Source organism: Suricata suricatta, chromosome 3, assembly GCF_006229205.1.
Source record: "Suricata suricatta isolate VVHF042 chromosome 3, meerkat_22Aug2017_6uvM2_HiC, whole genome shotgun sequence".
NCBI lineage: Eukaryota > Metazoa > Chordata > Mammalia > Carnivora > Herpestidae > Suricata > Suricata suricatta.
Genome location: NC_043702.1, coordinates 128444513 through 128469567, shown reverse-complemented (window position 1 = coordinate 128469567; position 25055 = coordinate 128444513). Strand labels below are relative to the sequence as shown.

At 35.9% G+C, this 25055-nt stretch overlaps 2 protein-coding genes across 4 annotated transcripts in view; one reads left to right on the top strand and one right to left on the bottom strand.

The window, feature by feature from the left end:
* Positions 1–25055, bottom strand: part of RALGPS2 (Ral GEF with PH domain and SH3 binding motif 2) — a 170058-nt gene that overhangs the window by 37976 nt on the left and 107027 nt on the right. The gene's annotated exons all lie outside the window — the stretch shown is intronic.
* Positions 3305–24125, top strand: ANGPTL1 (angiopoietin like 1). The gene is made up of 5 exons (XM_029935141.1): positions 3305–3577; positions 8664–9509; positions 20943–21136; positions 22007–22277; positions 23581–24125. The coding sequence occupies exons 1-5, from the start codon at positions 3568–3570 to the stop codon at positions 23766–23768; spliced, it is 1509 nt and encodes a 502-aa protein (XP_029791001.1). The 5' UTR covers positions 3305–3567; the 3' UTR covers positions 23769–24125.

The window sequence follows — 25055 nt, the reverse complement described above, 5'->3', positions numbered from 1 at the left end:
TTAGGTCTAGTAAAATGTAACAGATTATTGCTCTACGGATGTTGAGCAGTTTTGTAACTATCTGTAAATTCATTTTAGCATTCTTTAAGTGGTCACATGGTATTTGTGGTACTTCGAAATATACCTTGAAATGGTTGCAAAAATCTTCCTGATTTCCTTAAAAATTTAATGATTTAAATAAAACCCGGACATATATTCATTTTGTATTTGTGTGAGAATCATGATTTTACCTTTTAAAAAAAGCATATTCTAACACATGTAATGTATTAACAAATACTTGTGAACGACCAGTCCGGTAGAGAGCTCCAGTATGAATCACTACTACTGTTGCTTCCTTGTCGCCTGGCCTCCTGTCCAGAGGTAACTTCTGTTCCAAAACTTAAGAATATTCCCTTGTTCCCCCCGCCCCCTGCAAGATGTATGTCTGTACCTCTGCACAATATATTATTTACTTTTGCTTATTTTTGAGCTTTCAAAAAAATCCTATTTCATGTGAATGTGATTAAATCAAATGATAACATTGGTAAAGTTAGAACAGGTACACCACAAGTAATTTATAGGTATCTGTTAAAATTTTAAAAATATGGCCTTCTGTGATTGCTGTGTCTCACCATTTTGTTTCCAAGAATTATTCATGTTGTTATATGCAGCTACAATTCCTTAAATTGAGGAATTTGTAACTATATATCCCAATTAATTCATTTTATTTGATAAGACTTTTCAGTTACTTCTCTCCTCCCCCTCCATGTTGGTAATGATATTCTTGTACTTATTTCCTGGAACACAAAGGATTTTTCTAGGACACAGATCTATCGTATACTATATATGGGACACATACATGGTATATTAAGTGTTCAACTTTGCAAGACAACGCCACACTGTTTTTTTAAAGCTATATCAATTCATACTTCCACTGAGTCTGTTTCTACTGAGCCATACTTGTGCTAACATTTGATATCATCAGTCTTTTTAATTTATGCCAATCTTTTATTAAATAATATCTCACTGAGTTTTAATTTTCATTTTCTTGATTAGTTATGAGGTTATGCATTCATACTTCTATGAAATGACTTTTGTCTTTTTTTTTTGCTCTGGTTGGTCTTCTTCTTCTTGATTTCTAACTTAATATACAGCAGAAACTAGTCCATTTGGCAGTTAAATTTTATGCTTTTCAACCTATTATATAATATGAAATTGAGATCTTACTGCTGAAACTTATTCCAGAAAAGGCAGAAGGGACCTGCTCACTAATAAATCCTTGCCCAGCTCTCTAGGTCTCCTTCTACTGCTTACCAGTGTCACAGCAGTACCTTTATCATTCCCTTTGTTCTTGGGTCTTTACTGGCTTGAGCCTTCCCAGCTGCCCACACTCCTTCCAAGCTCCTTTTTCCTCCTGTTCCCTAGAAGCTGGTGTTTCCCATGGTTCTGTTATTTATCTTCTCACTCTGCATATGCTTTTCCGAATTATCTTACTTCTGTAGCCTCAGCCATCACCTACTTGCTGATGACTTTCCAAATCTCTTTCTAGAACTGAACTCCTAACTTTTGTTTTCAGTGTAACATGCCAAATTAATTATTATTTGTCCTGCAACACTGGACATTCCCATTTCCTACTCTGGTTAAGTGATATTACTTACTGTTAAGTTAGAAAGTTCAAAACCACTCCAGTAAAAAAGCTCAGGAGAAACTTACTACCTGATATCTTCCCCAGATGAAGCTATTAGTGAATCCAACAGGATGGTTAAACGTTCAAGTAACGTATTACGTAACATACACCAGAGGCTAGAAGCTGAGAGTCCATCTCTTCCTAAACGTGGGGGAGGTGTGGCAACAACAAGGTACAGCTGGGAAGGGTGCAGACCCCGCTGTATCAACCTTCAGGAAGCCAGTTTGTCCTAACTCTCATTTTCCTTTGTTATCTGACTTCTGGTTTACTTCACTTACTTACATGACTTGCTTCATTCTTGTGAGCATTTGTCTTTGTAGACCCTTAAGTTTGCAACCCCCAATACACATAGGTATATGACAGAATTTAAAGAAAAAATTCTGTGAAAGATGTAGAAAATAGGTTTTTATTTGTTTTGAAACTAGGCTGACTTTAAATAAAGAATGTGGATCAACATAGAGATGATGGTAGAAACTATCAGGAAAGACAAAACAGCTCAAGCTAAGGAAACACAGAGGAGAAAGCGCATGGTAATATGGAAATTAGACCCCAGCCCCCCAGATTTTATCTAGAAGCAGCAATCAGCAATTACAGAACCCAAGGAGAGACAGTGTGGCATAATGTTTTGGAATTAGATTCAAATCCCAGTTCTACTACTTAATAGTGAATTACTAAGCCAAATCAGTTAAGATGCCTAATTTTGTTTCATTAGCTATTGAGTTACTTAACCAACATTTCTTGGTTTAATGAAATATAATAGCATAGTTAGTACTGAACAGTTACTATTCTCTCTCCTGACTTGTCTAAATTCACATAGCCTATGGGGAGTCAGAACTTTCTTTTTTCCCCCTTACTCTGGCCAGGGTTATGTTTGCTTTTAAATCTCAAAACATCAACTACTAAGAATAACCTTATTCAGACAAGAGGGTCATGTTGTTAGAATAGAAGGATATGACATTATAGAACATCAGAATTTTTAAAAGTATTAAATTTCTGAATTTTATATATAGATTTCCATTTATTTTTAGTAATTATACATCGAGCAGTTTTATCTTAAAAGACATTACACAGTGAGATATATCAAAACAACATCAAGTTCCTTCTAGGTTTAAAACCTTCTGAAATGGCAACTTAGTAAAATGTTTAAAAATTCTTCTAGGCTATAAAGAGCATTACATTACTTAGGTGGCTGCCTCCTGACAAAGTCTGACTCTTGTTCTCTGTAACAAATAACAAACCTATCAGCCTGCTACTATTTCTGAGAAGCTGAGTTCTATTTTTTTCACTATTCAAGTTAAAAGATCTCTGGCCAGCAGACTAAAATGTTTGTTTTATAATTGCCCGCTGAACTATGATAGTTTGTTTCCAGATGGTGCCCTTCCTTCAACCTGCACACAGTCTCTCCTTGTTCGGAGCTATTCAACCTCCTGCTGATCCCACTACCCCCACCCCTATTTAAGGCTACAGAGAGGAAATCCTAAGGAGGAGATTTTCCCCCCTAGTCTCCAGCAACTTTTTTGGTGACGTAATATGTGGGCTGAACTGAGAAAGAGAGGGAATCACTACTCCAGGGTACTGTATATACAACCTGGGTCAGCTGCAGCTGGTTACCGCATTTCTCCATGTGGCAGACAGAGCACAGCCACAGTGCTTTCTCTGCTGGATTAAAGACAGCCCACAGACCAGAACTTCCACTATACTACTTAGAATTACATAGGTGGCTTGTCAAATTCATTGGATGAGTGTTGTAAGAAGAAAAAGAAGTTCCTTATTACAGCTTGGATTCAACGGTCCAAAACAAAAATGCAATTGCCATTAAAGTCACAGATGAACAAACGACTACGCTGATTTTTAAAAGCGAGAATAAGAGCAGCAAGTTTCTGGGTGTGCTTTATCAACAGATGCATAAAGGTATTTTAATATTTCTTTCATTTTTATTTAAAATTCTGTATGTCAAAATATTACATTTGTAGAAACTTCAACATCTTTTCTTGAACAGAGTTTATAAATACACTGCAATTTATTTTAGCTGAAAAAGGTTTTCTTTTGCACCTTTATGTAAAAACTGATCATTATGTACTCTGTGGTGATTGATGCATTGAGTTTCACTTTAATAATATTTGGTGTATATGCATATATATTGGTAGATACAAGCTGGGTTTCAGAGAACAAGTGCTTCAGTAACACTAGAAAGAAACTGTAACAAGTAACAGATGAAACGTATAAGGTTGATAATACAGTAATAACAAAGGGATACAAACAAAAGAAAACAGCTGTAAACATGAGTCTCTTTCCCTGCAGTTAGAGTATGTAAGTTTATGTATACTGTGAGAGATCTAAAGTAGAGCTACAAAGCACAGCTAAGAGGACATAAAATTAACTGCGAGGCTTTAGAACAATTCCCCAGTTTTAGTATGACCTCGTATGAAGCAGAAATTCTGTAAAGATTTAAGGTAAGTCTATGGTAATTCTTGCAAAAGCTCAAAATTTTAAATAACCTTCCAGGTTTACATGTAACAGAAATTTAACTTGAGTAACAGGGACTAAAACTGCTATAACTAGAATTACTTAAAAAAGCAAAGTTACTGATACATTAAAAAAACCTAAAACTGTAAAGTTTTTTAAAAATCTAAAATCTGTAAAGATTAGGATTAAGGAAAAACTAAAATGTGATAGAAGTATTATGTAAGTAGTCAGAAGTAACAGTAGAAAATAAGAACCCAGAAGAGCCAATTACCTAAGTACATGATTAAAAGACGAAAAATATGTAATATTTTTAGACAGACATAATTTTGGTAACCATACACATGAGTTTTCTTTCAAAATTCTACCTCAGGGCTTTGTTTAATTGTATTATGAGATAGAACTGTTAAAAATAAAATTACTAGTTACCAGTAGTAAACTTTAACACCAAAGATACTTAAGTTTTTTATATTTGGGGATTTTCTGTTCTTTTAAAAACTAAAGACATTAAATAAAAAGAATCTTCAAGTATATAATTGTAAAGCTAAGATTTCTTCAACTTTACTTACATGTCATTTCTTTAAAGATTCAAACTCTAAATCCTGGGAAGATCTCTGTTAAACATGTTTTACAAAAAACTGACAAAATGCCCAAGCATTACTGGATCTGAAATATTCTGATTTCTCTCTTTTCTGCTGTTTTTTGCTATGAAAAGTGCAGGACCACATTTCTTAATGAATCCTTAGGCAAGCATTTAATCTGAAACCCCAAACACAGAAGACAACTATCCTTTTCTTAGATCTCTCCAGGGGATGAGACTGTTCTCAAGTCTTTTCCCAGACCATAATTCACAATCTAGAAGCATCTAAGGTATCTTCAGTGCTTCATAAATTTAGGTTCATTGCCTCATGCTATTTTCAGTGCATGACATAGCCAGTTAAATGCCTCTATGCATTTACCATCTGAAAGGAAGCAAATCCTGATTTTTATTTCTTCTCTCTACTGACTGGCAAATGTGAAGAGAAACAGTACCAATAAAATTAACCCAAAGCATGGAAGACTTTTTTTCTTTTTTTCCAAAAACAACCAAGCAAAGGCACAGATTTAAAGTCAAGTATACTGTAACTAATTTATAACATTCTCTTGGGGCCTAGGAAAATTTTAACATATACAGAAAGATTTTATGAGGTAACACAGATTTATAGATCTTTCACTTTTAAAACTGAACGTGGTGGGAAAATATGAATAAGAGATGTTTTCAGAAAATTTAATAGCAAATGTATTTTTAAGACCAGTTCTCTACTAATGATGTAGCCAGTCTAGTACTACTTAAGAAATGTGGCTCCTTATTCTTCTTTATGTGACAACAAAGTCATTCCTTTCATAATAAGGACAAGGGAATTATGTTTGCTTGAAAGAAACCTTTTAGTTGCCTCCTTTAAGATTCTCTTACGGTTTATCTTGTGACTTAACTGTATAGGAGCCCACAAAGAGCTAAGACAGAACATACTGCTATTTTAACTTTTCATATGTTTGTTCTTCCATGACAGCACTGATGTAAAGTCACAATAACAATCTTGGATTATATGGTCTTAGTTGTTCTGTACAAATCTGTTTCTGGTAGGAAATACAAACTGTTCAAATCAGAATACTGTTTATGAAATTCTACTTGTTTTGAAGTTTATGATAGCTTCTTAATTTCCCTTGTTTTGGTAGCTTATGTCAAAGATTATTTAAATAAAATAATTTTATGATCTAAGGGTTTCCATACTATTATTAAAGTGAAATGAGAGAAGTCGAGGACTAGCTAAGTTAACCATGTAGGAGAAACAGTGTACATTTTAACCAGGATGACAGCTTCTACTTCGCTGTCCTCAGTTTTTAAAATAAACCACATCTAAATTCCATGAATCTGCAATAGGAAGAACTCTTTTTCTTATAAAATAGATGATGTTTAAGGTCTAAATTTTCTGCTCATGTCAGAGGCAAAATATAAAAAAAAAACAACTAAAAGTACTCATCCAAGTGTGCTTTTGATGATCGGTTAGCAAGAGAAGGACTCTGATATAAGTATGCAGTACTATTAGCTCATTCCTCCTATCTTGATTATGATAGTAAGAGAAAAACACTCCACACTCCATCCATTGTTTATTTTCATTCTCACTCCACTTTGAAAACACCAAAGGAAACATGGTTTTAAGTAGCGTCATCTTCATAACTGCAAGTTAAAGAGTCCATATTCCACTGATTGTAGAATAACCCTTATTTTGGGGGAGGGTTCATACTCATAAGTTAGATATATAACTATCAATTGGTATCTTACAGAGGAAAAGGAATGATAGAAAAGTTTGGGATAGAAAAATGATGGAAACAGAGTCTAACAAAAATGATTCACAAATACCTTTTCATAGATAATTACTGGGTCAATGTAAAGAGATAACACACCAGGAAAAGACTAAAAAACAAGAAACACAAAGTTAAGGGTCCTCTGTAGTTATACTATGACTAGGATAAAAAACACAGGTCTAGAAAAGTTAGGAGCTGAAGATCAGAATCCCATTTGAATGTTAATTTTGGCTTCTCTGGGACTTTATTTCTTTGTAAAATGGTATACATTTACTTCACAGTGTTGTTGTGAATGCAAACAGTTAACGTGTATGAAGCACAACATAAATGTGAAGTACTGTATGGTATTGGGGATAGAAAATAGGCTAGAATACGTTGCCATGTGCCATAGTGGTTAATGAAAAACAGGATCTCTGGAGTCTTCCACCTAGGTTCAAATCCTGGTGCCATCTCTTAGAAGTTGTATGACTCTGGGTAATACCTAATTTCTGAATGCCAGTCTTTCACTGAGAATGAGGACTGAAATAATCTACCTCAGAGGGTTGTAGCTACAAGTAATTGACTTAAAGCACACAAAGGGGCTTAAAACAATGCCGAGCACCCAGTAAGTATGAACAGCTGTTATTACTGCATTGCTATTATTAATCATAGGCATAAACAATTTGGGACCTGACTTCTCAAATCAAAAAACAAGAACTTGGGTGGGAAGTGGACAGAAGAGTTCTTCGTGTATCCACTGGCATCCTTCAAAAAGAGCAACCAAGAATCAAGTTAATGAGAGTGGGAAGGTGGGCCGTGCCACAGCAGCCTGCTAATGTGCCGGCCGAGTGGCACATCTTACCCATTCTACTGCTACTACCCCTTAGGGAGGCAATTCATGAGGAAGGAAGCAGCTTCGGTTCGTAGAGCTGGTTCTAATGTTTCCTCTAGTGTTTCTACAGAAGTCGTATTATAAGGGACAAGAATTTCTCCGTCACAGCAAAAATGAAACATTTCAAGCGCACAGATCAGCAATACGTGCCACTGCTATAAACGCTGAGAAGCCAGGGAACCCGAATTCTTGACTGGGTTCTAATAGTACCTACTTAAACGTGTGGTCTTGGCCTCCAACATGGACATGGGTGCAAAGAGGTTTTTTTTTTTTTTTAATGTTTATTTTTTTGAGAGAGGGTGGGAGAGCACATGTGCATGCACGTGGGGGAGGGTCAGAGAGAGAGCGAGACACAGACTCTGAAGCAGGCTCAGGCTCTGAGCTGTTAGCACAGGGCCTGATACAGGGCTCGAACTCATGGACTGTAAGATCAAGACCTAAGTCAGATGCTTAACAGACTGAACCACTCAGGTGCCCCAGGTGTAAAGAGGTTCTTGAATGAGATGGTCTCTATTGCACTTTCCAACTCTAATAATCATATTCACGTAATGGTAATGGTTACAAAAAATTACTGAAATTTTACTAAAATACAGTTCAGTAGAACATCTGTTAGAAGAATGAAACTGCTAAATCAACATAAGCTTAGAGCATATGTATGACTATGGATTAGAAAACCTCACCCACAATAATGACTAGAAACATTCCATTCTTAAACTTGCCTCGAATCCTAAAAGGACATGCTACAAAAACAAAAAAATATGATGCCCTAATGTTCTGGTTTGAGATTTGTCTAAAAATGTTTCTTTAATTTGTTAGATAAAAAAGTTATTAGAGAGGGCCAACTGAACTAAAACTGCATAAAATACATATAAAATAATGACTAGTAAAGTCACTTGCTATTAGCTTTAGTACTAGTTAGGGAAGAATGTTTTACTTAATGCCTTATAGACATTATGTGTCATTTTCAGAATACAGTAAAGTAAGCTTTTCGAGAGTAAGAAAGGTGTCTTATTAGGGTCTCAAAGCACCCTAGAACACGAACAGTATGCCATTGCGAGCAGTGGGCACTCACCAAAATCTGTGCAGTGAAGGAATAGGTAGCGGGCTAATCTCTGAAACCTAGATTTTGAACAAATGCAAAGGCATCATGGTGTTGAATTTAACAAATTAATAACATTAATTCTGATCCAATTAAGTTAACACCAATAGATCCTGTTTTTTCCTTCCATGTTTTTTCTTTACATTACTGACTTTAAAAGTAGGTTAATATTAATTCTTTTTACTTTTCCCCCCTTCATTGGTTTGTTTTTTTAAAAGATTTCATACAACCTCATTTCAAAATGAAGGCTTTTATTTGGACCCTAAGTGTACTACTCTTCCTACTAATGGGCACTGGACATTGCAGAGGAGGACAGTTCAAAATAAAAACAGTCACTCAGAGGAGATACCCTCGGGCCACAGATGGTAAAGAGGAAGCAAAGAAATGTTCATACACATTCCTGGTGCCGGAACAAAAAATTACAGGGCCAATTTGTGTTAATACCAAAGGGCAAGATGCAAGTACTATTAAAGATATGATCACCAGGATGGACCTTGAAAACCTGAAGGATGTGCTCTCCAGGCAGAAGCGGGAGATAGATGTCCTGCAGTTGGTGGTGGATGTAGATGGAAACATTGTAAACGAGGTAAAGCTGCTGAGAAAAGAAAGCCGGAACATGAACTCACGTGTCACCCAACTGTATATGCAACTATTACATGAGATTATCCGTAAGAGGGATAATTCACTTGAACTTTCCCAGTTGGAAAATAAAATCCTCAATGTCACTACAGAAATGTTGAAGATGGCAACACGGTACAGGGAGCTAGAGGTGAAATATGCTTCCTTGACTGATCTCGTCAATAACCAGTCTGTGATGATCACTCTGTTGGAAGAACAGTGCTTGAAGGTATTTTCCCGACAAGACCCCCACATGTCTCCTCCTCTTGTCCAGGTAGTGCCACAACATATTCCTAACAGTCATCAGTATACTCCTGGACTGCTGGGAGGTAATGAGATACAGAGGGACCCAGGTTATCCCAGGGACTTAATGCCACCGCCTGATCTGGGGACTTCTCCCACCAAAAGTCCTTTCAAGATACCACCAGTAACTTTCATCAATGAAGGTGAGTTACCTCTTTCTATTAAAAATAAAGCATGAGGTTAGTATGTTTTATGGTTTAGGAAACAATGCACACAATAAATGCTTACTCTTCACTTTGGTGATGTAATTATACATGAACATTTTTGTTTTCTATTAATGGAGAACTGAACTTAAATACATCTCTCAGGTCTGAGTCTAAGGGTGTCTAAACACAGAGCATTCTGTGAGAAAAGTTGTTATCTTCCACCCAATTTCTCACAATCCAAGTTACCAGCATTAAGACAGGAATGAAGCCATAATCCACTTCTAACCTCTACAACCACCCTCTCGGCCTCCAGCTCGGGCGTCGTGCTGCTCCACGATCCTTCAGTTTGCCTCTTGCTGCTCTCCCATTCTCCTCCTCCACAAAAGGCACACCTTTTTTTTCACTCTCCTGAAGCCTAGAATTACACCCTCTCTTACCTCCGTTCTCAGAAATGCATCTCCTGCCCTGAGATGAAGTCTACTCAGGTCCTAGGTTCCTTGTTCTTTCCTATTTGGAAAACATCTGCACCATACCCATGCCTTCTTGCCCTCGATCTTCAGAGGAAAAGGTATCCCTTCTGTTTTCCAAGGCTAAGCAAACTACAATTTGTATTACACCCACATATGTATAGATACGTTTTTACTATGGTAAAAAAACAAACAAAAAAACACCTAAAATTGATCCTACTATCCCTACCTCTATTTCTTAATTTTACTCCTTCTTCTATTCCCACTCTCTCTCCCTTTCTTCCTCCTTCTCTTCAGTACTGGTCACTGATCTAAGTGGCCAAAATACAAAGATGAATAATTCAATTTTTTTTCTGTTTAGTAAGCTCACTGCTTATTTTCTGAATATTTTACATTTATTTTACTCCTGCAACCATTTTCGCATAAGGCATTCTCTTGAATTCTTTGCAAGGTGATTTGTTTCCTTAGAGTGGAAAGAAAAGTCCAAATGCCCCAAAGTAAAGAGTAAATAAATCATAGTTCATTCACTTATGGAAAAGGCAGTACATAAAACTGCACAGACTACGGAGTAATTTTAAGCAACAACAAAACAAACAAAGACGGGAAATGCTCTGTCATAAAGTCTCTCTCTGCAGCAGTGGACACCACTGTCCACTCGCATCTCACTTTCTTGGGCTCCACCTCAGAACATTCCGACTCTTCCTACTTCTGGAAGTCCTTCATTTGCATCTCCTTCCTTCTCTATAGTTTAAAGAAGTTTCCCTCAAGATACTCTATTTTGCAGGCTTCACACACCTTCAAGGCCAGCAGCATCACCTCTGCTCAGATGACTCCCGCCCGGAGCTCTCCCTCCAAATTCTAACCAGTGCTCACTGTTTGCATCTGGGAGTTCTACCGTCACCTCACATGGGGCTGCTGCCCTTCCTGAAACGCCTTTTCCAGTTTCTCTGCTGACCTGGCAGATTTCAAGGCTCAAGTAAAATATCTTAAATGTTATGCATTTCCAGATTCAAACAAACATACCTAGATGGCCCTTTCCCCAACTGCTGATTCTGCCTTGAACATGGTTTCTGTATCACATTACACTAGGGTTGTTTGCATGTGGGCCTCCTGTTACACTGAATGCTTCTGGAAGAGAGTGAACGGTCTTTTCATTATTCTATCTCAAACACCTAGCCAGGGGGCCCCTGGCTGGCTCAGTGGGTAAAGCATCTGACTTCGGCTCAGGTCATGGGTTTTGTGAGTTCGAGCCCCACATTGGGCTCTGTGCTGAGAGCTCAGATGCTGGAGTCTACTTCAGATTCTATGTCTCCCTCTCTCTCTCTGCTCCTCCTCTGCTCATGCTATGTCTCTCTCAAAAATAAACAAACATTAAAAAAAAACAAAAAATTCTCAGTATTCAACAGTAAGAAATCAAACATCTAGGCAGGATCAAGTCTTGGCACACTGTGCTCAGCATATTTTAAGCACTACAATAGATATCTGAGGAATACATGAATGAATGACTAAAGCTTAAAATAAGCTTTTCCCCAAGCTAGCATTTTCCTGTCAGAAAGAAATTATTATAGAAGTAATACATATGTACTGAAGAAAATCCAGAAAATACTAACAAGCTTTTAAGAAACTTTCACTAAATATCCAACAGAAATAAACAGGGGCGCCTGGGTGGCAAAGGCGTCCGACTTTGGCTCAGGTTTCGAGTGCCTCACTGGGCTCTCTGCTGACAGCACAGAACCTGCTTTGGATCCTCAGTCCCCTGAGCTCTCTGCCCCTCCCCCACTCTATCTCTCTCTCTCAAAAATAAACATTAAAAACAAAAAGAGCAAATAGAAATAAAAGTTAGTGAACATGTTAGCCTTCAAGTCTTTCTTGTTTGCCCTTCCTGTTAAACATGGTAATCAATATTACCGCAGCTTTAAAAAGTAATTTTTTTTCTTTCTCTATGCTTATATTCTGAGAATAAATTTCCATCAGTAAGACTGGTGGGGTATGTGATTTTGACTTCTCTGTTTTGATTCACATCACTCCCCACTTGTGAACTTGCTTGGCTCACCTCCTACATTTCCCTCCTGCCCCACACACCTCGTCAGCTCAGTTCTACCCCTGCTGCTTTCCCTTCATTTCTATTCAGAGCCAGAACTCTAACTTAGATCCAAATTATCTATGGCAGCAGCTAGAGAAGAGAGACTTCTGGATTATGTGTAACCTCAGAGTTGGGGGGTGGTAGTGGGGGAAGCTGCTCTGTACCTCAGTTTCCTCATCTGTAAAATAGGGGGTAATAATTGTACTTACCTCATAGAATTTAACCTTTGAGGAGTACTTAGAACACACCTGGCAGTGGTGTAATAGCTTGTCAATTAGACTAACTCCATCTTCTCTCTCCACCAAAATATATTCTATATTGCCAGCAGATCTATCTTCTGAAACTACCACTTTGATCACATCACACTTCTGCTCAGCAGTTCCATATGACACACAGAAAATGTGCATTCTGCTTAGCTTGGGTAAGAACAATATCCTCCTCAAAACAATCCTACTTCTTTACCCTTCCTTCTACTAATTTCTTTCACAAAAACCATCTGTTTCAATAAAATGAATCAACTCATTGCCTTTGAAATATTTTCCATGCTTTCTGCCTATCAAATTATAAGGCTCAGACCAAATCAAAACAAAACAAGCAAAACAAAACAGCAACTCCTCCTTAAAGCCCTTAGCTGACTTCCTCAGGCTTAAAGCGATTGCTTCTCTCCACAAATGTTTCTTTTCTCTGTGACATAAAGTATATACAACATTCCTTATATTCCCTCTTGAATTATCAGTTATCTTTACAGGTACATATACTACTTATATACACATCTAAATAAAATGCCTTCCAACTATAATACAAGCTCCTTCCTGGTAGATGGATATTGTGTCTCACTTGCAGATGCTAAATAAATGTTGGTTAACTTGTTACTACATTTATGTAGAGCTTCTTAAAGTTGGCATTCCAAAGATCTTCATGGAAGTACTTTTACTACATCTACTGTATTAACTAATAGTGTGTTAAAGTATAGATATCAGGATTCATTAATTTTATATTGTTTTATTAACTCTCAGTAACAACAGGTGAGAATACCATTATGTTAGGTAAATGATGACCATTACTAATATCCCTAACACACTGTGATTTCTGAAGGAAAGATGTGTACAATATGACCTACTACTGGGTATAGAAAGAAAAAACTATATACTTATTTTAGATACCCTTTTAAAAAGTGTATGTTTTGTGTAAGTTTTTAATGTATACAACCTATCAGTATGGTAGTTTACACATATAACTTATAAACATAACTGAAGTGTGTGGAACTTTTTTTTTAACCGATGGAATGTATAATTATGTAGGTACAGAGATGACCACTGTGAAGTATTTTCTGTGAGTGTTGAATCTTAACTGGATGGTATCAGTTCTAGAAGAAATTACTATTCATACACTGATATATTACAAAATGCTTACATAAAATGAGCTTTGCCAGTTCTAGATTTTATTATACACTGAGCAATAAAAATCCTGTACTTCAGAATTAAATACCCTATTAGGTATTTAGCATATCAAAAATCCTACTAAAAAGACTTTTGCTTTAATAAAACAATGGTGTTTTATCTCTAATAAAGTAATCCATAATATAAAAAATGAGGGCAGACATACTTTTTTAGCTATTTATTTGTTATTACAAGTAAACATTAACTTTTCTTATTTCATTCTACAAATATTGATCTTTGATATCCAAGGAATAATTAGCTACACCATAAGAATGTTCATTAGAACACTAATGAACATATAAAGGAAAGTGCACAGAATTAAGAAAACCTGTTATCTTGTTATTGACCTTGGGTAAGTCACTTTGCCTGATTGTCCTGTTCTCTCATTTGTACAATGAGAGCGCTGCTTGGACCTGACAATTTTTACATCCCTTTCTAGTTCTAAGATTCTGTGATTCCTATCAAATGTAAATTACTCTAAGCAACAATAAACAGACTTGCTGTTTTCTTTTCTTTATACATAATGTGCTAAAGTCTTTGTTCGCAGTATTCTTAGCACACTGGAAAACATGTCTGAGCTTTTTGGGTACTTGCACAAAAAGGGCAGAGGGATGGCTGGTTCTTCTGTACTTATTTCTACTTCTGGCAATAAGAAATTCATATGACTGTACTCTACATGTAGGTACACAGTCTAGAATTCTAAAGTCTCTAAATGTATAATGTGTATGCATTATTTTAAACTTGTTTTAGCCAGTCACAAAAAGTCAAATACTGTATGACTACACTAATAAGGTGCCTGCAGTGGTCAAACGTGCAGAGACAGAATGGTGTGTGGAACAGTGGGAAAGCTGTCTGATGGATAAAGGGTTTCAGTTCTGCCACATGAAGAGTTCTGGAGACTGGCTGCACAATACAGAGAAGGGATGAACTGGACATTTAAAATGATGAGTTGGTAACATTATGTATATCTTATCACCGTCTTCTAAAAAGGTGTCTTAATGACAATTTTGTATTTTAAGTTATAAAAAAAATGCACCTCAAAAGAACAAAATTACTATGAAATCAAAGCAAAGCAAATAATGCAATAAATTTGTTAGATTAAAATTAATTATCTCCAAAAACATTACCTTTCCTCCATGTTAAAACAAAATGCATGGGAATGCAACTGCACACCCAGCACATTGCTATCAATAAAATTCCTAACTGTTAATGTTATTCAGTGATGGCATTTTGGGTTATTAGTCTTTTACAAAAGAAAACATTACTCTTTTACAAATGGTACATTTATAAAAATAAGTTTATTCCTTGTAAGCAGATGGATTTGAGAAAGTTCCTTCACAGCATGTTAGAACATAGCTACCAGGAACCTTGGGATTCTAGCAAGGCTTTTTTGTTGCCTCTTTTGTAAGAAAGATTGTTACAGTGTTTATATGAGGTGATGCATATAAAAACACTCTGTATGTATGGTCTGACCATCACTAATTATTCCATTTTTCTGTGCCCATCCTTACATGTGCCTTGCTTTGCCATATATGGGAACATAAAAGGTAAGCTTAAAAAGTTAAATGTGAAAAGTGGTCATTAAAAACTAACAATATGCTTTTTAGTGGATAAGCTAATTTTAAATTACTTATAATGCTTCTTAGTGGTGTATTTTAAAGATGCAATTGGTTTCGGTGGAATACTTAGATTAACAAACAAAAACTAAAAAGACTTTTCAGGCAAAGGGGCTGTTGGAATAAAATTCTCTTAAGCAGTTATGAGAAACAACTGATAAATTCTTTAGTAACTTCAAAAATAAAAGCTCGGATTGCTAAGTGCATTTTATTTTTTTATTCTACTTTATTTTTTAAAGATTTTTTTTAAATGCCTTTTATTTGAGAGAGAGAGAGAGAGAGAGAGAGAGAAAACACACGTGTGAGCAGGGGAGGGGCAGAGTGAAAGAGAGAATTCCAAGAAGGCTTCACACTATTAGTTCAGAGCCTGACATGAGGCTCGATCTCAGGAACTGTGAGACCATGACTTGAACCAAAATCAAGAGTCAGACACTTAATCAACTGAGCCACCCAGGTGCCCCACTAACTTTATGTTAGACTTACAGATTAATAAACATAGTAATCCATATTTTTAGAAGACTCCATTACTGCTTTAGAAATATTTGCCTCAAACCTCCCATTCAGAAATGCTATAGAATGTATTTGCCTTATACTTAGCTCACAACCCAATTAAAAGTTTACCTCTCAAAAGATTTTACTTGCTGACCAATTATATGAAGCTCTAAAGTGATTATCTTCTTGTCCTGTTTCTTTTTCACAAAGAGCAGGATTAGGTAGAACGAAGACAGTAAATGAGAAATCCAACAACTTTAAAAAGGGAAACCTTTTCCTTTTAAGCAGTTAGTTTCTTTACAGAAAAAAGATGCGTATATTAAAGATGGTTCCCAGTAAAGGTATATTTAAAGTATGAAAACAAATTTAACCCACTGTTCTATTCAAATTATGGGTTCTTATGAAAAATACATGTTGGGGGATAATGTGGCATGACTGGTCAATATTTTTCTTTCTATGAATCAGATCTATTAACTGGAGTTTGTTAGCCCTATACAAACTTTAATCATCAACTAAACTGAGGAAGAGAGACACTGGTCCTTCAAATTCAAAGTACAGAACTCCAGTTTCCTGCCTTGAGAAGAATCCAATTGTGTGTCAAGAAAGACGAAGACTATTTCAAGATTACTCAATGCAAGAAAAAGGTTAAAATCCCTATTTTAAAAGAAAGGTACTTCCAGTCTATACCCTTTGTGAACCATTATGAGCAAATTCCATATGTCTGTTAACTTCTGATAATATGCAAAAACCTTCAAGTTAAATTTGACCTCTCAAAAATAAAGCCATTATTTTTCTTCTAGTCATTTAAGAATTCCTATTAGGAAATGACTTTTATGGTAGAGAAAGTAGTAAAACATTTAATATAAGAATGTCTTATAATCGAACTACAGAGCAGAAGGTAAAAAACATATACAAGTAATGATGAAAAATATTTCTGCCAAGATTAACAATATACACTGGGCTTAAGCAGGTTATGGTTTATTTATAAAAAATAAATACAAACAAATTCTAAATTCTTATATTTACTATATTTACTGAGGAGAAAAAAGGTAGCTAAAAGCACTACTAATTTTATACACATGTTCTAGAGAAGGATTTCAACTAATTTTTCCTAAGCTTTTTGATCAACTAAATCTAATAGGCATCTGAACTGTAAATATGAAGGCCACCACAAAAAAGTGGGTTGAAAATTAAAGTTAAAGATAATTTCAATTTTGCATAAAATGAGGTCTTATCAAATCAAAGCTGGATTTAGAAAACCCACAACTCTCCAATTTGCTTAAATACCCACGGGCCTTTTAAGCAGCAGAGAAGAAACAAATGGTATTTTATAAATATTCTGGCAACATTCAAAACCTTGATGTTTCTTAAGTATTTTATTAGCAATTCAAATAACCTAATGAAAGTCAAACTTCTGAATATATACTTAAATAGAAAGTAAACTGTCAAAACTATAGTCAAATAAGTGCAAACATTTATAAGGATGACATTCATAAAATAAACAATACAAAGGTGACATTTATAGAATAAACACATTTCTGAAATGAGGGAAATATTTATGTGGACTGCAACAAGACCACTTTACATGTGCATTAACTGTAACAGAGTTTAAGATAAGAGCAATGTCTTCAGATATCCCTGACTATTCTGGAAGCGACAACTTCAACTCTACAGCCTACCTCAATGGCTCCAAGTATCACCATTTACTTTTCAGGTGTACAGAACTTGTAACTCCTCAGTAACATCAAGTTCTCTTTTGTTTTCAGTTCTCAGCTCAGGTTAACCATTTGTGGCCTTGATCAGCCTTCTAACTCCCACACTACAAGCCCAAGCTCTTACTCAATTTTCAAAACTGAACTCAGCTTAGATATAGATAGACTTGGATCTCTTTTCTGCAAATGTAGGTTAGCTGTTTGTTGGCCAATGTTCCCACCTGTCCTGCAAAGCTCCATCAAAGTATCTGTCATACTGCAGTGGAATTACCTTTTGCTTGCCACTTCCCTACTTCCCACTTGACTCTATGGTTCCTTCCTTACCCCATGAGCCTAAATTTTCTGGCCTATAGTAGATGCAGAAAAGAAACATCTGGAAAAAAGGCAGAACTGAGGAAATTCTGGAAACCACTGTGGCTACTAAGGGATCATGTAGTTCAACAAATATCTGAGTGCTTACATGGGATGAAAGGATGCACAACTGAAAGATACAGTCTTGGCCCATGGGGAGCTATATGAGTACACATATGAATATATTCTCATGCATTACACAAAATAATCTAAGAATGGACCTGGAAACTAGACTTCACTTTTCCTTCAATTTCACTCCTGCATATAAAATTAAAATTTCATACATTTCATCCTATCTGAATTACAACCTCTTTATCCTTTTCTGACTTGACTACAATGCATGCTTCTGAAATGTTTAGTAGCTTATATGTGGCTGATAAAAATGGAGAATAATATCAGTAAAACAAAGAGGTCATACTGGTTCACTGGAATTTTTTCCAAGCTATTTTAATGCTTTGTGTCACAAGTTATCAACAGCTGAATACAAAGTATGTTAACAGCTAATATTTGCTGTTATTTTTAGTGTAAGAAATTACAGAACATGAGATTTTTCAGGAATACATTATTTTTACAATAGAAATGACTGTGCATTCACCTTTGATAGCCATATTAAACTTATTAATTAAGATATATACTTATTAAATGAGCTACTGCTTTCTCAAGGTCAGTAATGAAGGAGAAAAGAAGGCAAGTAACAAGTTACTGATGATGAATACTTTGTAATTTAAAATAAGTAAATGATAAGGTAGGTAATATAAAAATAATTTACAGTGAATTTTAATGGAATGTGATCAAATTTATGGCCAGCGGGATAAGCTCAAAACATTTTTATCATAGTCCTCCCTACCTTAAGAACCCATTTATGAGCTTTCACAGACTAACCAATATCCTCATGAACAGAAAAGCAGATTTTTTTTTTAAGTTTTATTTATTTATTTTGAGAGAAAGAGGCCCAGGGAGAGGTCGAAGACAGTCCCGAGCAGGCTCCACATTGTCAACGCAGAGCCCAATGCAGGGCTTAATCTCACTAACCGTGAGATCCTGACCTGAGCCTAAATCAAAAGGTGACATTCAACTGACTGACCACTCATGTGCCTCTGAAAGCAGAAATTCTTAGCACAATTTTAGCAAATGAAATCTAGCAATACATAAAATTATTAATACGTATGACCAAGTCAAGGTTATCCCAGCAATACGAGGTTGGTTCAATGTTAAAAAATAGTCACAGAATTCACCTATTAACAACAACAACAACAAAAAAAACACCTATTATCTCAGTAGATAAATAAAACTTCTGACAAAACCCAAAATCCATTATGATAAAAACTCTCAGCAAACTAGGAACAGAAGGGACAAGAATTGAAACTCTACAACTAAAAAATTCAATACCTCAAATAAATGTAACCCAAGAAAGGTAGCATTAAGTCTTTTCAGTTTCTCAACTTTTTTTTTTTTACTAATATAGTGCTGACAGTTATTGTATAATTTTAAAAAGTTTGAAACAGAAATATCAACAGAACATAAAAATCTGAGCTACAGAAATGTATTATCTATTGACTTTAAGTGTGTTTTTCAATTTTCTTGTATTTAAATTGTGAAGGCAAGTTAACTTACTTAAAAAAGTGTCTGAAAGACTACTAATAGTTAAAACACTGATAACGTGAAGTCAGAAGAAAAACAAAAATAGTCTCCATCCTCAAGGAGCAATCTAGAGGAAACAGTTCAGTCTCTAAGAACCTCTTCTAATGATGCAATTGTATAACTATTTATTTAATGAGATGAATCCTTCCCCAATTAGCCCAAAAGGATCCCTGTATATACTGGCACAGTATAGATAACACATTTATTAAAATTTCAACAACCCTACTATCATCATAGTGTATGAGCTTTACTCATTTTTACCTGATTTCTAAAAACTGCACGTTGAAATGCAAATATTTCTAGTAAAATATAAAATGTGACGACTGGAATTTCTCTACTTTTTTGTTGTTCTAAAAGATCTGTGGGTAATTCTTATTTCTGAATCAGTTAATATTTTACATGCTTATTTAAAAAAGGATCAAAACACTGGAGAATGGTGCAACTAAAGAATGTTCAGTAAAACTTAGAAGCGATCTTTCTTTAGATCCCAAAAATGTGGAAATCACAAGTTCAAGAGTCAGACACTATATATTTCACAAAAGGTCTTGTCATTTTAAAAGATATGAAAAACTTACTAGTGGATTAAAACAGAGGGAGAGAATCTGTTTCTCTCCCTATGAAATAACATGGGAGCAAATTTAGCCAGCAGTTCAGAACATGGACCCTGGGGTTAGAAAGAAAGAGGTTTAAGTCCAAGGTTTATTACCTTCTAAGGTCCAGGACTTTAGTTAGACTAGTTAACTGTTTCATCTATAGGACATCTGTAAACTATCACAGGGTGACTGTGTAGACTAAGAAAATTACTGTTAGTCATATAAATTGATGCAATTCTTTAGAAAGGCATTTTGCCAACATTCCTGAAATGTATTCTTATGGACTATTGAATGAGGGAAAAAGTTAACAGATTCTACAAGTTTGGAAAACTCAGATTTATTGCAGGGCTTCTTAGTCTTTAATATGCACATGTACACTGTGAGTTTCCAAAAGGGTAATATAATACTTAGCAATAACAAAACTTATTCGACCATGGTAGGCCATTTCCACTAAGTACCTCAAGGGATGAGTGTGTTCCACTGAAATCAAATTTTGGAAACTGTAACCTGGGTACAATGAAGAGCCATAAAAGTGTTCACACCCTCTTGATCCAGTAGATCAACCCTACAGCATTTTTAAGGCAAATATTTGAAAAAAAAGAAGCCAATAAGAAGACACTTTGTGCACTTCTACAATAGCAAAAATCAGACAGAACCTCATTATCCAATGACCAAGTTATAAACAATAACATATCACTGTTAAAAATTGTACACTGTAGCTACTCTGAGTGCTAGAATGAAGACTGCAGTCCCCAGGAAATTTCTCTGTGTCAGAATTATAACAATATAAAAATGTATGTAATATGGACAAAGACTCCTACGAACAGTGGAAAATGAAACAAATTAATGTTCCAGATAGTGGGACTGGAGTAATCCTTTTATTTAGTTTCTTTAACTTTTATGTTATTGTATATACAAGAGATAAAAAGTGGTATCTGTAAAGAAAGAATAAAGGTAAGACCCTTGACTAAAACTATTTTAATAAGGCTCTGGTTCCTGTTAAGTTTCCTGGTAATCAATGATATTTCAATTGCAGGACCATTCAAAGACTGTCAGCATGCAAAAGAAGCTGGACATTCAGTCAGTGGGATTTATATGATTAAACCTGAACACAGCAATGGACCAATACAGTTATGGTGTGAAAACAGTTTGGATCCTGGGGGTTGGACTGTTATTCAGAAAAGAACAGATGGCTCTGTCAACTTCTTCCGAAATTGGGAAAATTATAAGGTAAACCAGTGATTCAGAGCTGGGAAAGAGGTGGAGTAAAGCAGCTCTTACAATGTAGCCATTCTACGAAATAAAGAAGATACACAGCTTAGAAACAACTATCCATAAATTTGTTGTTTTTTAAATAAGAGCCAGGGAAATTTTTTTTAAAGGATTTCATTCCTTTTTTTAAAAAATGTTTTTTAAATTTATTTCTGATAGAGAGAGAGACAGCGTGAGCAGGGGAGGGTCACAGAGAGAGGGAGACACAGAATCTGAAGACAGGCTCTAGGCTCTGAGCTAGCTGTCAGCACAGAGCCTGACGCGGGGCTCAAACCCACGAACCATGAGATCATGAACTGAGCTGAAGCCAGACACTCAACCAACTGAGTCACCCAAGCGCCCCTCCATTGTTTTTTACTATCTACCTTTGTCAAAAAGATAATTCTCATCTCTAGTTTTAAAGTCAAAATTAAAAGGTAAAAAGTAAACTAAAGATATATTTTAAAATGTCTTCTTTCAGTCTGGATCATTTATATATGTATTTAATTCTTAGCAAAGACTACTGCTAATTGCATTTTCTTTTTCTTTTATAATGTTTATTTATTTTGAGACAGAGAGAGACAGAGAGAGAGAGAGAGAGAGAGAGAGAGAGAGAGAGAGAGAAAGGGCTGACTCCCAAGTAGGCTCCACTCTCAGAGCATAGCCTGATGTTGGGCTTGATTCCCCGATGGTAGAATCGTGACTTGAGCTGAAATCAAGAGTCAGATGCTTAACCGACTGAGCCACCCAGACACCACCACTAATTCCATTTCCTAAGAAGACAGCTGCTTTTCTGTTTATGATCACATTTGCCCTTATTTTTGACTCATACTGTTTGTTTATTAACAGAAAGGGTTTGGAAACATTGATGGAGAATATTGGCTTGGACTGGAAAATATATATATGCTTAGCAATCAAGATAATTATAAGTTGTTGATTGAATTAGAAGACTGGAGTGATAAAAAAGTCTATGCAGAATATAGCAGCTTTCGCCTGGAACCTGAAAGTGAATTCTTCAGGCTACGCCTGGGAACTTACCAGGGAAATGCAGGGGATTCTATGATGTGGCATAATGGTAAGCAGTTCACCACACTGGACAGAGATAAAGATATGTATGCAGGTGAGTAAGAAAAAAACAAATGTATATTCTTTGTAGAATCACTACTTTCTAGGCATTACACAGAGCCCTGCTATTAAAGTATATGCTACTGAAAAATCTTTCCAGAAAGGTAATTTTGGACTTAGTCACAGGGAATATAAGCAGCTGAAGTGCAATCCCAAAGTGCGAATCAACTCTGTGAAAGATAAGGTTCTGTCATTCTAACATGGGGGTGCGAGGGTGGGAACAAAACAGTCATTCATCTGGAAATAAAATTCCCTAAGGCCTAAAATTCATAACAACTACTAACTAATCATCTACCACATGCTAGGCACTGTTACAGACGCTAAAAACACAGCAGTGAGCAAATTCCTGCCCTCCTACAGCTTACTCTCTAGGAGACAAAATTATTTGTCCGGGGGTGACAAATACTCTAAGAAAAATAAAACTGAGTGAGGGAACAGTGCGTGATCTGCAGCGGGGGTGGGATGAGTGCTATTTGATACAGAGTGGCCAAGAGACGTTACTCTGAGGAGGTACCAGCTGAATAAAGACCTGAAGGGAGCGAAGGAAGCAAGCCATTTGGCTGCAAGGCCTTGGTAAAGGCCTTTCTTAGCACCCACGTGACGGCGAACAGTAGTAGGACCACAACAGCAAGAGGGGAAGTTCATACTCTGTCTGGGAGGATTCATGTAGGCCATCCAGATAACAGGACTCTTCACATTAATTTTCATATACTTTTGCATTTTTAACCCAGCTTTGTGGCCCTGATAAAGAGATACCTGCCTGCAAATCTATTTTTCTGTTCAGCTGTATCTTGGCAAGCAGCATATAGGTCTCTAAGTTTACAATGGAAAAGAGGAAAAAAGGAAGAGAGATATAACTAAAGTATATCCCATATTTACAGAAACACATTTGGCTGCCGGTAGCGCTATTCTAATTTACATTATTTTGTGCTACTTTGAGAATTCAATTTCCCCCAATTTACTCTTTTAGCAACTCCATACCTTTCCTTCCCAATCTATCCCTCTTTCTCTCTCACAATGAACGCTGTTTGTGTTTTATTTACCCTGGTCCCCAGAAAATTAAATCCCTTACTTTAAAAAAGCATATGGTAAGCAAGCAAAGGGCAAGGTGAAAAGACAGTTCAAATGATCTTTCAAGTAGCTGATACTTCAGCAACAGTAAAAGAATGAAGAAGCAAAATCTCAAAGATAAGAAAAACTCAAATTATTCTAAAGGCAGAGTTAAGTTTTTGATGGTTTATGGCATACCACGCTTTGAAGAAACTTTTACTCTGACATCTCTATTTTCTTCCTCAAAGGAAACTGCGCCCACTTTCACAAAGGAGGGTGGTGGTACAACGCCTGTGCGCATTCCAACCTAAACGGGGTGTGGTACAGAGGAGGCCACTACAGAAGCAAATACCAGGACGGCATATTTTGGGCTGAGTACCGAGGCGGGTCGTACTCTCTGAGAGCAGTTCGCATGATGATCAAGCCTATTGACTGAAGAGAGACCGTCTCCAACTTAAGTGACAGAGAGCTCTGTCCTTGTCAGTTCCGAAAAATGTAAATGTTACATGTATACTGTTTTGCACAACTCACTACTACAGATTTAGTTTTAAATGAACTTACCATAACTAGAAAAGGGGATTTATGACTGTAGTTTCATCTTTCCTCCATATACTGCAGAAGATTATTTGTACCCATAATCCTATTTTTAAAATTATATTGATGAAATACAGGCAAAGTCTGTTTTATAAAATGTAAATATTTGCCACAGTATATAACAAATCAGCTTTATTTTAAATCAAAATTGAATACATGTTCAAGAAAATTTATTTAAAAATTTTATGAGATTGCTCTAACTTCCAATAGAAAAATAATTTTAAAATTTCAGCCAATACATTTTATTTATAAAAATATAGACAGGAAATTAGAGAAAACTCTAGTTTTGCCAACAGAAAATACATTTTGCATTGAATAAAAGTTCTTTGACATTCAATTTGTGCCTTTGACATAAAATGATTAGATACAAATTCTTTTTCTGTTTTTATTTTGAGGGAGAGAGAAAGCATGCACTAATGGGGGAGGGTCAGCGAGGGGGAGAGACAGAATCCCAGGCAGGTTCCACACTGAGCCCGATGCAGGGCTCGATCCCATGACTGACATGACCTGAGCCGACATCAAGAGCCAGATCTCAACCAACTGAGCCAACCAGGTATACCCCTTGAGCCCTTGCCAATATATTTTGTGCCAATTTCCCAAAAGAATTAAGTGATACATGCGTGGTATTAAAATACGTATTAAAAATAATAATGTATGTAATATTTAAAGTCAATTTACAATAGATATATACAAATGATTTTTTCATTATTATCTTCATATTATATGTTGGACACCAAAATTTCCTGAAATGCACTTAAAATATTGATATTACAAGAATGGGTATCACAAAAATTTAGTAAGCCAATGGTTTTACAGAAATGAATTCTAACTTATGCATAAATAAGCTTATTTATTAATACTTCTGCTCTCCCCACTTCCAAATTTACTGATCCTGTCTGCTATTCAAGTCAGAAAGCCTAGAGGAGTTTATAAGCATTACCACATTCTTTAAGGAATGTTAGATATTTTCTCAATACTGAGATTCAATAGCTTCAGAGCAGAATCTACAGGGGTTTGGCTAGTTCAATTTGGTAATTCCATCTGTGTGTGTGTGTGTGTGTGTGTGTGTGTGTGTGTGTGTGTCTTTTATTCAACTTTGGATCTAACAACTTTATTACCAATGTTCTGG

What these genes read in the sequence shown, in the direction of transcription:
- ANGPTL1 (XM_029935141.1), top strand. An exon ending in GAAATTGGGAAAATTATAAG is followed by an intron (nt 21,137 to 22,006) that starts GTAAACCAGTGA and finishes GTTTATTAACAG; the next exon opens with AAAGGGTTTGGAAACATTGA. An exon ending in AGATAAAGATATGTATGCAG is followed by an intron (nt 22,278 to 23,580) that starts GTGAGTAAGAAA and finishes TCTTCCTCAAAG; the next exon opens with GAAACTGCGCCCACTTTCAC.